Source organism: Dysidea avara, chromosome 4 (genome assembly GCF_963678975.1).
Source record: "Dysidea avara chromosome 4, odDysAvar1.4, whole genome shotgun sequence".
NCBI lineage: Eukaryota > Metazoa > Porifera > Demospongiae > Dictyoceratida > Dysideidae > Dysidea > Dysidea avara.
In genome coordinates, this window is record NC_089275.1 from 11778717 (window position 1) to 11794050 (window position 15334).

Here is a 15334-nt window from a genome sequence, read left to right on the forward strand (position 1 = left end):
ATTAAGAAAGTATTTAAGTAAAGTACAAGTACTTTCAAATCTGTACTTAAGTGTACTTAAGTATAAGTACTCATGTACTTGGCCCCATGTCTGCTACTAGCAATACAAAATTACGTCAACATAATTATATCTATTGCTCAATACTCAGCTCCAGAGGGGTGGGCTGCTGCTTTTTCCTCAAGAACTTTTCAAGACATCTCCATAGTTACAAAAGTTTAATTGTGGGTTTTGTTAAATTAGCAATACATTCTACTATGGCTGTAAGAGGTAGATTTCACTTGTGAATTATGTGGTCTCAAAAACGTTATGTTTGAGACAACGTTATATGTGGTCTCAAAAACGTTATGTTTAAAAACGTTATATGTGGTCTCAAAAACGTTATGTTTTTTGATATCATACCAACTCAATGTTTGCACTACATACAGACATACAGAAACATTTTAATCATCTTTTGTCATCATCATCATCATCATTATGATCCTCATCATCATCATCATTATGATCCTCATCATCATCATCATCATCATCCTCATCATCATCATGATCCTCATACTCATCAACATCAAAATCATCATCATAATTATCACCGTCATTGCTGGAATTCAACAGATAACAACACAACATGATGATATACTATAAATTGTTACTTGATAAAATGTTCCTGTTTCATCTCTAATGGGGAACCATACATGGATCACATCACATGATGTCACTATCCTCACCTAGTCCTTGAGATGATGCTCCACTTTCACCAGTTGTACTAGCCTCCCCAAACACTGACTGCATGCACTAAAAATGAACCATGTACATAATCACTCTTGCTGACATAGCCGATTGCATATAAAGTATACATGTAAAGTAAATACGTACTACATGATCGTGAGAGTAGCATAACTGATTATTACCAAATTTTCCAGTTGTATTCCCAGCATGTCAGTGCTGATAAATAATTTAATTACATGTAATATAATAACTTGCATATACAAGGGACATTATGGCCAAAGTCTTTATGTGTCTTGGTAAGAACACTCAGCTACAGAACTAAAAAAGTGGCAAACATTATAAGGTATCCAGACACACAAATCTCTCCAAATCAAATTGCAACATGCTACCCAAATTCAGCATCAGGGCTGGAGTCCATGATCCAGCCGTTCCAGACCACTTTTCAGTTTGTAATAGGAATAAGTGGTTAAGTTTGTTAGTTTTCAATAATGCAGTCTACAGTGTATACAAACGGGAGTAAATGATGCTAGCATGGAATTGTCCCCGAACATTTTAACTTTGCTTAACACATCAAACTTCATGATCAATCAGCAGAAAGCACAGCAGCAAAAATGGGGACTCGTGCCTTTAGTTCCCTCTGAACGACAACATAATTATAATGATGATTTATTTGTCTCTCATACACACATTGCATTTACACATGTAGCTGTATAAGAAACTGTGACTAATATTTCAGGCTGCAGGACCAATGAATCCTGCAAACCCTCAGCATGTATGCTGTAAATCCTTAATAATAGTATTGCATACCTATAGGTGTATTAATTGGAGATCACATGAACATGGACTATATTATGTACACACAAGCTAGGCTTTCAATACCTGAGTAATATCTTTCAGCAGAAACTGTACAACATCATTGTGAGCACCTTCCAGTGCTAGCTGCAGTGGATTATTGCTCTCCTATTGTGAAACATAATGAGAAACATGTATCAGATAAATATACTGTATTTTAGGGATGTTACAGTGGTGGGGGATTATGCCAACAAAAGTACAAGTATGTGTAAAGAATCAAGAATTGTGCTGATATTTTACAGCAACTATAAAGCTTTAAAAGCAATAAAATTTGCTATGCATGTGCATATTTTATACCAGTTTGTTACACATGTTTAGTTGTACTTTAAGTCCCTTTAAGGGCATGTTAGGATTTGATACAACAGCAATACCACTGCATAAGTCATAGTGATGGACATTTGAAGATGATTTCTGGTTGATCATTTTCTGTGTGGAAATTGTAGGCATTCGTATCTGTACTATATGTAAGAAGTATCACAATAATTAAGATTTTTACTGATTAGGGACCGTAGAAGCAATAGGAGCAGTGAAACAAGGCAGGTCGTGTATACCTGCACGGCAGTGAAACAAGGCAGGTCGTGTATACCTGCAGATATACTAGTGGACATGTAATTCCTACTTTAGTAGTTTAGTTGGCTATAGTTTCTGGTAAATATTTTTGCAAGAAAGTGCAAACTTTTATGAGTTAAGTGACAGCAAACAGTGAAGAAATCAAATCCATATATAGTGTTAGAGTGAAATTATGCTTAGCTAAAAGCATCAGTCAGTCAAGCGGTCAGTTAGTTAGGTAGTAATGTTTTTCTTACAAATCCATAGAAACTTGTTGAAATTGTTGGTGAAGGCGTTATTGGTTTGATTAGCTTGTACAGTGATCAAACCAGGGACCTTCACAGCCATATCCCAAAACCTTCACCACTGAACCGCTGCTGTCATGCAGCTATGCCTACCCAATACTGCCAAGCTGTGATGAAGGAAAAATGAGGTTAGATTTTTGGTGATATTTCTTGGGCAGAAAACCCCAAACCTTCATCACATTGTAAGTGTAACTGCACAACAGAAGAAGTGCTAATGTCAGTACACTAAATACAGTAGTATAGCACACACATAACATCTTTTACACCACAAAGGTGCCACCTTACTGTGTGCTTATTTGATAGTTCTTACTACATTGGATTGCACTTCTTACTAGTAACACTAATACTTCAACTCATTTTATCACACACATACCAACTAACCACATCAAGTGCATTCACATTTGCTCCAAATCTGATCAGCATTTCCACTGTTTGTTTATGTCCACTCCTTGCAGCATAATGTAAAGGACTCTTCATATCCTGCATTAACATAACAAATACACACGTTACTGGTACAGTAGATGCACATAGTCTCTTAAGATTGGCACATGCATCACACATTGAATGACTGTGTATAGGTAAATCTGAAATTGTTAAAGGCACAGTGTACACTGGCTACCTTTTTATACAGCGAGACAATGAAGTCTGTGCACCTTAAGACATTTAGTATTATAATCATGATTCTTTGTTGGTCAAGGAATATCGCAATAATCACCAGATGCATATCTTAGTTACATACACATTTAGACAAAAACGTACAAAATCTACTGAGTAGGGATCACCATAATAAAAAAAAGAGAATTTTGCCTGGTATGCAAATTCTACCTTCTTCTACCAAGCTGTACATATTTGTAGTGGCCAACAATGGATTAAACAGGTGATCTTGTTCCAACCCCTTGTTTGATCATAGCTATTAGGTGATCTTGTTCCAACCCCTTGTTTGATCATAGCTATTACGTAGGTTTTAAAGCTTTCAATTTTCATTATACTTGTGGGCTGGTTTACTTTGTGTAAATTTATTTATATCACACAAAAGATAAGAATGGTGCCAGACATATTAGCCAATACAATATATAGGCTATCAATTTGTAACTTTTTGCATTCCTTATGATAATTACTAGCAAGCAAAGTGGTAGTTGTCAGCTGTTCTCTGCCCTTACACAATATTACATACAGAGAACATTAACAGTATAGGTATAGGCATGCCTGAAATTAATCTCTTCATTTTGACTGCTTTGAAGGGGTATATACTATGGTGTAACAATTCCTTTACATTCTTAGTATACACTATAGTGTTTGGATTCTGTCCCATCATCCTTCACATCATGTCACATCTCTAATATGTATACATCTAGAATATAGCTACATACATTTGACCATGCTTTCAATGGTAGTACTACTATAGTTCTACCACATTGACTAACATTATCTAATGCATTAACGTCTGCTCCACATCTGAGAAGTGTTTCAACTGCTTGCACTTGTCCTTTCTTGGCAGCTTGGTGTAAGGCAGTCTCTTTCCACTGTAATAATACATAGGTAACCAAATAATATGATCACATTTTAAAAATAACACATATGCACATAGTTCACAATGGACAAGATTAGTGTTGACAAGCTTCAGGGTCAATGACCTTTGCCCAACAGGTTGTAAACTGTTACTGTATTCACAAGCTTTGTTTGTCATTTTATAATACTGATGCCAGGTCCTTGCAAAAGCCAGTAAAGCAAATTGAGCTTTCCAATAGCCAAGTAGGTGGTTACACATCAGTGGTGGTGCTATTGTGCAACTTGGATTGGTTTTGTCAAATCTATGAAGTAGCATGCACTAACTGTACTGTTTGGATCATGACATAATGTTGCAACATTCTTTACATTATCAGTATAATATGTAGTTGTCTGTTACATTGTACACCATGCAGGGTTGAAACTGGGTTAGGTCATCCAGGTCAACTGGGTCATGCTTTGTCTGGACAGATTGTATAATATCTGGATGGATTGTGCATTACATGATGTATAACCCAGTTTCAACCCTATTACACACCAATGTGTTGGTTTGGATTGAATGAACTATAATATTGGATACTCACTGCTACCATTTCATCAAACACATACACAAAATAACTAACATTATCGAGTGCATTCACATCTGCTCCTAATGGGATCAGTGTTTTTACTACTTGAATGTGTCCTCTTAAAGCAGCATAATGTAAAGCAGTCTTCTTCTCCTGTAATTTGATAAAACAACATCAGTTGACTAGTGAACCAATTATGACTTTTGTGATAACATGCCATATGTGAAAAATCTTAAGATATTTGCATAAGGAAAGGATGATGTCGGAACACGATGGGATTTGTTACAGTGCATTAGTGAGAGGTGAACGCAGACCAAATATTCAGATCTAAAGTGAACTATTGAACTAAATGGGTACATACTTTATGATGACACATGGCAGTACGCCATGCAGCCCAACCAAGAAGATGTCTTATGTTAATAGCCCATGAACAGACACACTACATCTGCTACATGGTAGCATAATGCATTCTGTTTCATGTGATTCATAGCAAGATGTGTCAGTGCAAAAATGGCACACCCATAGTGGTTCCACTTTATGTAAATTTGTTTTGCACCTGTACTTTGCAGCTGGCATTTATAAGTCAAAAGTGATGATCTGATTCATTATTAATGGTATATTTCAAGGTATAGTTGATTCCACTCCTTGGCTACTTGATTTCTTTGAGCAGGCTGTAGGACCAGGTGTCCTACAGACCTTCAGCACTTGTGCTGTAAAGCATTAATAAATAATAATAAATAAATTTCTAATGCTGAACTAAAAATTATTTACCTGTGCACCTATTAAACCATTGCATAAATGAAAAAATGTAATGATGCTAACAGTTGTAAATTTAAAAACAAGGAATGCCCAGTTTAGCGGTACAGATACCTCTAATGAAATCTGCTTGATAAACTATGCTAAAAAGTTTGTAAAATGCTACATTGCTTATTTGTGCCTTTCTTGTGTTTTTAAATTATAAACAAGTACGTTTATTATGTAGCAATTCTTGAAGCTAGTTATTTGTGACTGGATTTCAGTAACGTATGTAAACTGCTGCATGTCTATGCACAGAAAACCGAACTCATATTTTTACCACAATTGGTTTGCTGATGTAATAGACAGCCACATTTCGCTGCATTTTTTAGAGAACAGGCGAGTCTGATTTCTACACCAGCTATTCACAGACCCTATGAAAAACACGAGTATAGATTTTTTCCCATTCAATATCTAATGTGTTGCTGTTATTCAATGGAGAGTGATTTGTGTGCATGTGACCCAACTTGATGGACCTCAACTTCTGGCTTTTACTTGTCTTCTTTTATAAGATTCCCATCACCACCCCTACCCATAATCCCCATGACCCCAACACAATACATATGGCCACCTCACTTAAATTAAATGCAGCCAAAACTGCATTGTATAACATTTTTTGAAATGTTCCTTAGTCTTAATTACATAGTAAAATCTACTAACCCCATCAGTAGTGTTCGTGTCAATATATCTGGTGGTTATTAATCTGTCCACTGTTGCAACACTACCATGTTTAGCTGCCTCCAGTAGTTGATACAGTTCTTTTTCCTGTTAGAAAATATCTCAAATGTTTAGAACACAAATGCAACCATTAATAACTACCATAACAAATTGGGTCTAGGTACAAAAGGCAGTGCAAGTAGCATAGAATAGAATCAAGGATGGATTTAGGGGTGATGCATGGGGGCTAGAGCACCCCCTCCCAAATTTTACTATACGTACTAGCTAGAAATATAGTAGAAACTACAGTACAGGTGCAGTTGCATCTAAAGCATGCATGGATAATGAAAACATGGAAAAGAGTGAGAAGTGCTAATCTCTTCTAGGAATCAACAAGTGGGTATCAAAGGGATAAAAAGCTGTTAAACATTGGAATACCCTAATAGAACAGTCAACTACTCTAATAGAACATCCATTGTTAAAATTCTTTAAACTATAAAGAACAAAGACCAACTCCTACACCCCTTGAACTTCAACTTTGAACTCAACCATACTGCAGCATCTATGCTGTGTCCTTTATATGAAACCTAGTTACCATTGCTAGAAAATGATGATTTCACTTAGTTCTCACAATGCTTATTCAATAAGGTCCAGTCAATTATTGCCAAATTTGATCACAGAAAGCTAAATTTATAAATTTTCCTGTGAGAGCATGTCCCCAGATCCCCTAGAAAAAACATGCTACTCATGCTGTGGTGTGCTTCTCACACTGCACTACTAGTTGTATAAACCAGTTGCCACACTATGCATACTAGCATCCCCATTGGGAAATCCTAGATCCACATCTGAAATTTACAGTTTAAAGTTTATGGCAGTTTTGGATTACCACTGACTTGCATTGTGCACATGTCATCCACACCATAAACCACTGCCTTGCACTATGGAGGGACGTATCCAAAGGTGCATGGTTCCCAGATTTTGTTGTGAGTCACAAATGTAGGAAGCTACCAAAAAAAATTTAACATTGAAAGGGTTCAATTGATTCATGATTTCATAGACAATGCAAACTATTTTTCAAAAACGCTTGGTCCTAAGTCCCTTGAAATCACCAATGGGTGGTCATGAGATATAGATATGTATCATCAGTGTTAGTAAACATCTACATACAGGCTATCCACTTTCCTTCTGTTTAATATTTTATTGTGTTTCACATAGATAAGTTTTTAGGAAAAATTCAGAAAGTGAGGCATGGGCTCACGGAAGTGACACTCCAAAGACACATGACTTGCTCAACAATTTAAGTATAGACCAAAACAGTCCAATTTAAGAATTGAAGCATGGGATAGAGGACGCGGAAAAAAGAAAAAAAAAAACAAGAATCAAACAAGTCAGCATGTTATCTCTTTTTGGACTCAAATAAACATATATAAAAGAAGCATTCTCAGTACGCACTTATCTGCCCCTGATTTATATAAAACCACTGCTTTTTTCTTAGTCTCTAGCCATTGAGTCCAAATAGAGATCTCTGCGTGTTTAACATGCTGGCTTCTTTGACTCCTGTTTCTTTAGTTTTTCAGCGACCTCTATTTTTTACACTAGTTTGTTTACTTTTAAAAAAATCCATTTATGGATATATAGCTAACATGATAAGAAGTGCTGATGATACTTGATATTGCTCAAGCAGTATCAAGTCGGTCATCATGTACATGTACATTAGATGTTAAGTAGTTAGCTAATACTTCCTTACTAATGAATTTATTTTATACAGCTTTGATATATCCAACTATAGACAATGTATAACATGCTGTAGTCAGTAGTATGGCTTCAGTTGGGTGATCACAAAAAGCCAAGTACCCTACAGTTACATATTACTCCAAATGAAAAGTAACTTGATATATTACATTAAGTTAACATCGCTGCTGTGGTATGAACTTAATATACTGTGGTTAAAATATAGGTAATGATATAGGGTTTCCAAATGAACATGCTAATGTGAATAGACTGGGATAGCATTTAATAAAGAAATATTAACACATTGGTTTCTGACCAAGTCAGAAGATTAATGGCAGTGAACCTACCAGAAGCAAATTTGCTTGAAGTGGATGTTATTATTGTAATATGCATTTAAAAATAGGTCATGGACGTGAAGAAAGACATAGGAAGGAAAGTTATGTGGCTTTTATCCCCAAAAAGTGCTCACATTTTGCTATAGCGCTGAGGAAAAACAATAATATGAACAAAATGGCACAAAACGGCAGATTTCAGTTCTTAAAAAAGGTAGGTCCTTTTGACGTCATCTTTGCTAGTAGGCCTACATGTCTTCCAAATTAACTTCTAAGGCTTCTTTTAAGGTTGGAAGAGACTTCTAAGGTGGTGTTTAGTTGAGTGCTCTATTAGGATTTTGGAAAAAAACAGGGGCAACCTCAATTATGATCCACTACTCAGGTTTATGATGTAGCTAACACCACATATATGTAAAACAATGTGTGAAATCAAAGGTGATGGCAAGAAAATGACTGCAATGGTATTGAACTTTTTTCCTGGCTGCCACATCAATTTTTGTTTCACGCCTCCTTTAACCAATCTTGCCCATTTATCTAAGAACATTCTTGTACACGTAGGGGATGATGATGATGTGCTACTAAGATTTAACCACATATAATTGTAGTGTATAAGAATTAATTAAAACAGTATACGCATGCGGTGTTTCACATATGTGACCTAGTCTGGGAAAACCAGTCTTATCGCTTATTTACAAGTATCAAAGAATGCTGGTTTAAGTACTCAGTGTGTTGTAGCTCACCAATAGTTGAAGCTATTTGTACCAAATTTTCATGTTTTATACCAAATTGAATTCCTTACCTTCCAGAACAAGCCAACAGCTAAGTTTCCTGCCATTTTAGATAGGTTTTTAACTCGATACCAGGTGGGGTGGGTGGTGGGGGTTGCAGGAGCTCAAGATGCTGTTTAAAAGATTAAAGAGGAAAGCGTAAGGATGAATTAAGCTAAGTTATGGGCCATTCAGGTATCAAAACTGGCTAAAATGAAACAACATTTACAGCTCAGGTCTTTATTCAACACCACAGAGCTGTACAGCCATATACAGCCATCCCCAGGCTGGCCAGAACTCCACTAGTGCCCCAGACAGCTCATACAGATTGTACTTGGGAAAAAGCAAAGTAGACCACTCAAGTCTAGCTGATTTTGAATGTGAAATTTGATAGTTTACTCATGTAGCTTTGTGTTCTTGGTGAAAAATTAAATCTGCTGTCATGGGCGATAAGACTGGTTTCCCGAGATCCAGTCACATACATGCACATATCTAGATCTGTTACTCACATTGTGTCTGTGGTCAAGTATCACGGTTGATGCTATTTTAAAAAATTCAATTGTTTTCATAGAGAAATTACCAACATTGTTTACGGCATTTTTTATCATGTATGATACTGCATCTGTCGGTATAAACCATTCTAACTCTAAGGAGGAAAATGGAGAAGCATTTGAAAATGGCGACATCACATAAGGCTCCACTCCACACTGTTGTGAAATGAACTGTTTCAACTCATCATACTCCTCCTTTGTGATGGTCCAGAATATTTCCCTTCGCACAATGGCTACCATTCTGTTATATCCTTCTGGAAATTTAACACCTTTCTGCTGACAGTGTTGATGAATCTCGTGCAGTTTTATTTGACACTGTTTCATCTGAAATTTTCCTGCCAACTCCAAACATGTTTCAGCTTTCAATGATGACAAAAGCATAACCAACATGGAGCAATCATCCCATCTGTAACAGTGGCGCAGTTTGCTTATCAACAATGTTTCAAGATCAATGCAAGCTTGTATGGCTTCAAGCTGGTTGTGATTGAACACTAAAACACCAGCCTTCTCTTTCACAGTTAGTGCAGACAATGTAACTTTTAGCTTTTCTAGATTAACAGTTTCATTTTTCTTTAGTTCTCCCAAGATTTCTTCAAGAAGATTGCTGAATTCCACACTAGTTTGTTCAACTGCAGTTGAAATGTTTGAGCTAATGTCAGTTGACATGTCTGAATCATCTATAATAATAGCAGAACAATCACATTCATCTATACACAAAGATATGTAAACACATTAAGCCAGATACAAGTTTGTAACACTGAAATAAAGCTGGTGCAGCATATATCAGGCCCATACAATGCCAACCATACCTGTTTTGTTTAGTAAGATTTTGTCTTAGTTTACTTTTATTGTCATAGTAATCACTCACAATGCTAGGAGCATAGCTATGTATGAACAATCTCACTGACATACATACATGGTAGTTTGTATGGTAACTGGTACATTTAGCGGTTGGCACCAACAATAATTAACACATAATGTTAAATCCCTTATTCTTGCTGGATTTGCTCATGGGTCTAACTAAATACCCACAATTCTGTGGATTAAGGTTTCAAAAGAAAATTAATGTTTATCTTTTATCGTATAGCCAGTTATTTTTGAAGGGTTTTTATTTTCAGATATTTTGAAGAGGCTCTTCTGTTCAAAAATGAATCCCCAATACCTATACCGTTTTCGAAAATAAATTCCCACAATTTAAAGTAACTTGTCTCTACGTGACCAAATATTTATGCATGAATATGTAATTGCTTGTATTAGTGATACAGCTGATCCCAGAACTGGACGTTGGGGATTGACAAAGTCTGCTGCAATTCTAGCAAAGGCATAACTGAGCAGGTGGCTGATTAGAATTTGTTTCACTTGAGACAAGACGAGAGGCTCCCCCACTCTTCCTCCAATACATAGGGACAGGATTACTCCATCAGTAAGTCAGTTGTTGCACACATATCTTTTGTAATTTGTGAATTTCCATTTATTTGGAAACCACCTGCACTTCAAAATAATTATGCACTCTTTGAAATCAAAACTTTCAAAAATTCAGATTTTGCCTCATTTGTGAAAGTTTCTGCCTCAAAACTAACCTGCTATATGGTAGTTAAAATCCACTCAATAGTTCTATCAACTCATTGGACCAAGATCTTACATTATTTAGTTAATCACTAACAAATGTGTATCTTCTAAAACATACTAAGAGTATATCTTGTGATGGTCACTTACTATGAACTTAATTTTTCATAGTTTTACTTTTGTTAATAGTTTTATTAATGTAACAACCTACCATTAAATACGTGAAGCAATTAATGAAGTTAAAGTGTATACTGTTAAATATGAAAGTACCTTTTATTTCTCCAGAATAAGTCTTTTCCATATTGATTAATAGATGTATAATAATTGGCTGCTCATGTAGGTAGCTGCAGGAGAGAGATAAAAGGGAGCTATGTTGCTTGCTAGTAACCTGCACAAGACTACAAATTCACAATAAAGTTAAAAATGCACAACAATAAACTCTGTGTGTACCTGTGCAAAAAGGAACTACATACAGTTGGTTCAGCCTTGTTTTTTTATTAATAACTCTTTGTAATACAGGCCAGCATTGAAACCGGGTCACTACTGCAGACCTGGATGACCTACTGACCCGGACACCAAGATTATAAGACGTGTGCCAAGAGTCTAAAGTATTAAGTTAGGAAGCTATACGATAATTCAACAACATAGCTAACAATTAGGCAGTGCATGGGCATGGTTCAAAGTACGGTAGCAGGTAGCAAAATACATTTGCCATAAATGGAAGTGGCTTCATGCATATCTACAAACTTCAACACACTTAACCGATAAATTAGCACAGATCCATGTCTACAGACAATATCACATATTCTTGACAAGTGGGCATGGCTCACAAAAGAACTAGTATGCTGCAAGACTAGACTATGACTCATAAAATAACTGCATTTGTTTAATCACATTGATTTGTACACTAAATAAAAATTGATTATTGGGTGTCAGCCATGGACATGGATTCATACACCTACTGATAAATAGGTGTGGCTCCACATAACCTATTTACAACACAAAGGGGTCACAATTTCAAATCATACAAGCTGTTTTTAAGTATACTCAGCCAAAGAAATTGCGTATTAGTAAGAGTAATCAATGATCGGAACAATCTACTCCAACAAGTCATAAATTCTGAATCATTGAACACTTCTGCTGAAAAGATAATAAGTATGATTGTAAATTTACACAATACACACGCACTCATGCAGGATACACATGCAGGTATTGCCTTTAGGTTATATAAATGGGCGTGGCTCACAAAAGAAGTTTGTACTATACTATGACAGATTAATGTGTACATTTCACACCACCAAACTATTTAATTCATTTCACAAGTAATCCAATCTAGGTCAGACCCTGATATTGATTATCCCATACACAAATTCAGGCATACACATGTAAAAATTGTGTTATTGTTCTTTATGTTAATAACACCAGTGTGGTGCAGCCGTTTGTTGCACTGCACGGCACACTACTGTGTGCCTTAATTTTAATATGCTATGGACTGAATTACATCTTTTAAGGAACATGACCAGTTACAGTACCTAATTACTCTCCTAAAGATATCAATGGGATAATTATGTCCCTCGAAAATTGGTACGTATACGGTAGTCCAGGATACTAGACGGTATACGGTAGTTCAGGATACTAGATGGCTCCCTAATTCAATTGTACCATTTTTCCCTTTTAAAATGTATGGGGAGCCATGGAGAAAAATGTACCCTTTCAGTTTGTTTTATTTATGCCAAAGTAGCTGATCCAACCCAACCGTATATGTGACCCAGTCTGGGAAAACCGGTCTCATCGCCTATTTCAAAGTATCGAGAAATACTGATTTTAAGCATTCTGTGTGTTGTAGCTTGCCAATGGTTAAAGCTACGTGTACCAAATTTTCACACATTTTAGACCAATTCCTTACCTTCCAAAGCATCCACTGTACAAGTAGCCAATAACTAGGGCTGGGAGATTATATCGATTGTTGAATTAATCGTGATTGTCTCTGAACATCGTGATGTTGATATGTATTTTAAATAATCATGATGTTGTGACATCACTTGCAAATATGCATTAGTAAACTGTAAATTCAAAATGGTGCCACATACTGTTGTGGAAGAACACGATCCAGGAAACAAGCTTGATGGAGTTCATTATGAGAATAAATCTTACTATGCAGTTTACAGCTTATCTGTTAGAAACCATTGAATTATAAGGATACTATTATTCATTATGCTGTTTTGCATTAAACAGTAACTGCCTATGGCCTTAATTGTGTTGAACAGTTGCATGTAATTTCACTGTGTATTAAATAATTCATACAAAGTTGTGCATACATGATGCTGATGCATGTGAGTTATAACATCGAGATAGTTATCGTAATCGTGATATGTTGCATCCTACAATTGTGAAAGTAGCAAAATGTCACAATCGCTCAGCCCTACCAATAACTAAGTTTCCTGCCATTTTAGATAGTTTTAAACCAAGGTTGACTGTATCAACAAGCTCCAAAAGGGGTGAGAGGCGGGGCCCTGGAGGAGGGCAAGAGGCTGTTTAAAATCTTAAAAGAGGAAGGAGTAGGAATAAATTAGGTCAAGATATGGGTCATTCATGTTATCAAAACTGGCTATAATGAAAGGATATTTACAGCACAGGTCTTTATTCAACACCATGGCAATGTACAACCGCATACAGCCATGGCCAGTGCTCTGGTAAAGCTTCGGACCACTGGTATAGATCACCACTGTGCTTGAAGGTAAAAGCAGACTAGCTGATTTTTGATAGTTTATTCATGTGGCTTTGTGTCAGTTTTTAGTGAAAATCAAATCTGCTGTCATGGGTGATAAGACCGGTTTTCCCAGACCCATGTAGTCACGTAATTATATTTCTGAGATCCACAATCAATATTCTATCTAGCTATACATTGAGCCTATAACTACTGTGGATCCATAATTTAATAGTTTAAAATGATTGACAACCTGATTGAGTTATCTGAGGGGTCCACTTAAGTATCTCATACAGCCTGAAATCTAGTTGAAATCTCAAATCTCAGCCCACTGTTAAACTGAAATCTTTATAAAATGCTATAAAGTTCTGTGTAAGTTCCTGTATACTTTCATGCTCGCATCATCATGTGTGCTACATTCAACACCTGTATAGATAAAAGTGAAAGGTTTTCGCACATTTCCTGATACTCAACATCATGTGATCCAACTATTTGGATTTTATTTGCTCTGAAATCTTGAAATCCTACCATGAAGTGTTTGAATTCTTGCCAAATCTCCTCGAAGCCCCGTACATGATTTTTCCTAGTTGTGGATACACGGAGAAAGTGATAGTTTTGTGTCCAAAGGAATTGTCTGTGAAGAATTTCATGGGCATATCGATATAGAGTGGTAACACCTGATGTCACAGTCTAGTACTGTAGTTACATAATCACTTCTGCAGGGCAGAAAATTTATGCATGCTATTGGAGCACGCATTTACTTCGCCTCAGGAACTGTCTTTCTAACTGTGACTACATTTTTTTATCCTTGTAATCTGAGTAAAACCAACCAGATGCCCAAATAACATATTCCCAAAGTCTGTTCTATGTTCTGTGTAAGTTTTTCATGCAGAATAAATCACCAGAAATATCAGTTGTCTATTTATTCCCAGGGTGTCTACCAATTTTGGGAAAAGGTCTTTATGTTATCATCGGTGTGTTCTGTGGAACAATCCACAATTAGCTGTTGTGGAAGCTACTATTCTTTCATCATTCAAATAGTTGTATGGAATTAATATTAGCTAATTCTTTGCATTTGTTTTGCGTGTATACATATTATTTTGGTGTTGTATCTATTGTGTGTTGTACTTTCTCCTCTTGCTCACAGGGCTCCACTGAAAATCAGTATTGGGTTACTGAGTAGAATCCCTGTATAAAAATTATGATTACAACCAGAAGCTGACTTGTAGCTTCTTGAAGCCCCACCTCTTGTCCGCGGTTACGCGGTTAAAGTAATTAACTATGGACGTTTTTTTTGAAAAGAATTAACGATCTAAGACTCCCAAACGTTTAATTCACTAACTCGGATCGTAACTCAGGACCAGGCCAGTAACAAGACAAGGAAATCGAGCTAACGTGCGAAGGAGAAAATGGCCTTCTCTTTCGAGTTTAACCTCGTTTAACAACACTGAAACAATACTAACAGAAACTCTCACATCAACAAAGTGTTTCATCAACGAAGTGGCAGCATCCCAAGCAAATACTAACAATCCACCGCGCGAACACTCCACTTAATCTTACTCGAGATCCGTTACACGAAGTCAAGGGGATTCCTTCAGTGCCTAGCCTTGCTGGCCAACAACTGGCAGGAAATTACATCATGAAGCTATATATGTCAAGTGATGCAGGAATGCACATATACACTTTTTTTTTTAACATTACAGGCTTAGATATTAGACTTCATA

The 15334-nt window shown here is 36.3% G+C and overlaps 1 protein-coding gene across 1 annotated transcript; it reads right to left on the minus strand.

Moving 5' to 3' along the window:
• Nucleotides 1-357: 357 nt before the first annotated feature.
• Nucleotides 358-15235, minus strand: LOC136252942 (uncharacterized). Its single transcript, XM_066045530.1, has 11 exons — nucleotides 15086-15235; nucleotides 11174-11247; nucleotides 9296-10014; nucleotides 5960-6064; nucleotides 4559-4657; nucleotides 3854-3952; nucleotides 2811-2909; nucleotides 1603-1683; nucleotides 723-789; nucleotides 648-672; nucleotides 358-595 (listed from the first exon to the last, which is right to left on the minus strand). The coding sequence occupies exons 2-11, from the start codon at nucleotides 11202-11204 to the stop codon at nucleotides 445-447; spliced, it is 1476 nt and encodes a 491-aa protein (XP_065901602.1). The 5' UTR covers nucleotides 11205-11247; nucleotides 15086-15235; the 3' UTR covers nucleotides 358-444.
• Nucleotides 15236-15334: the final 99 nt, after the last annotated feature.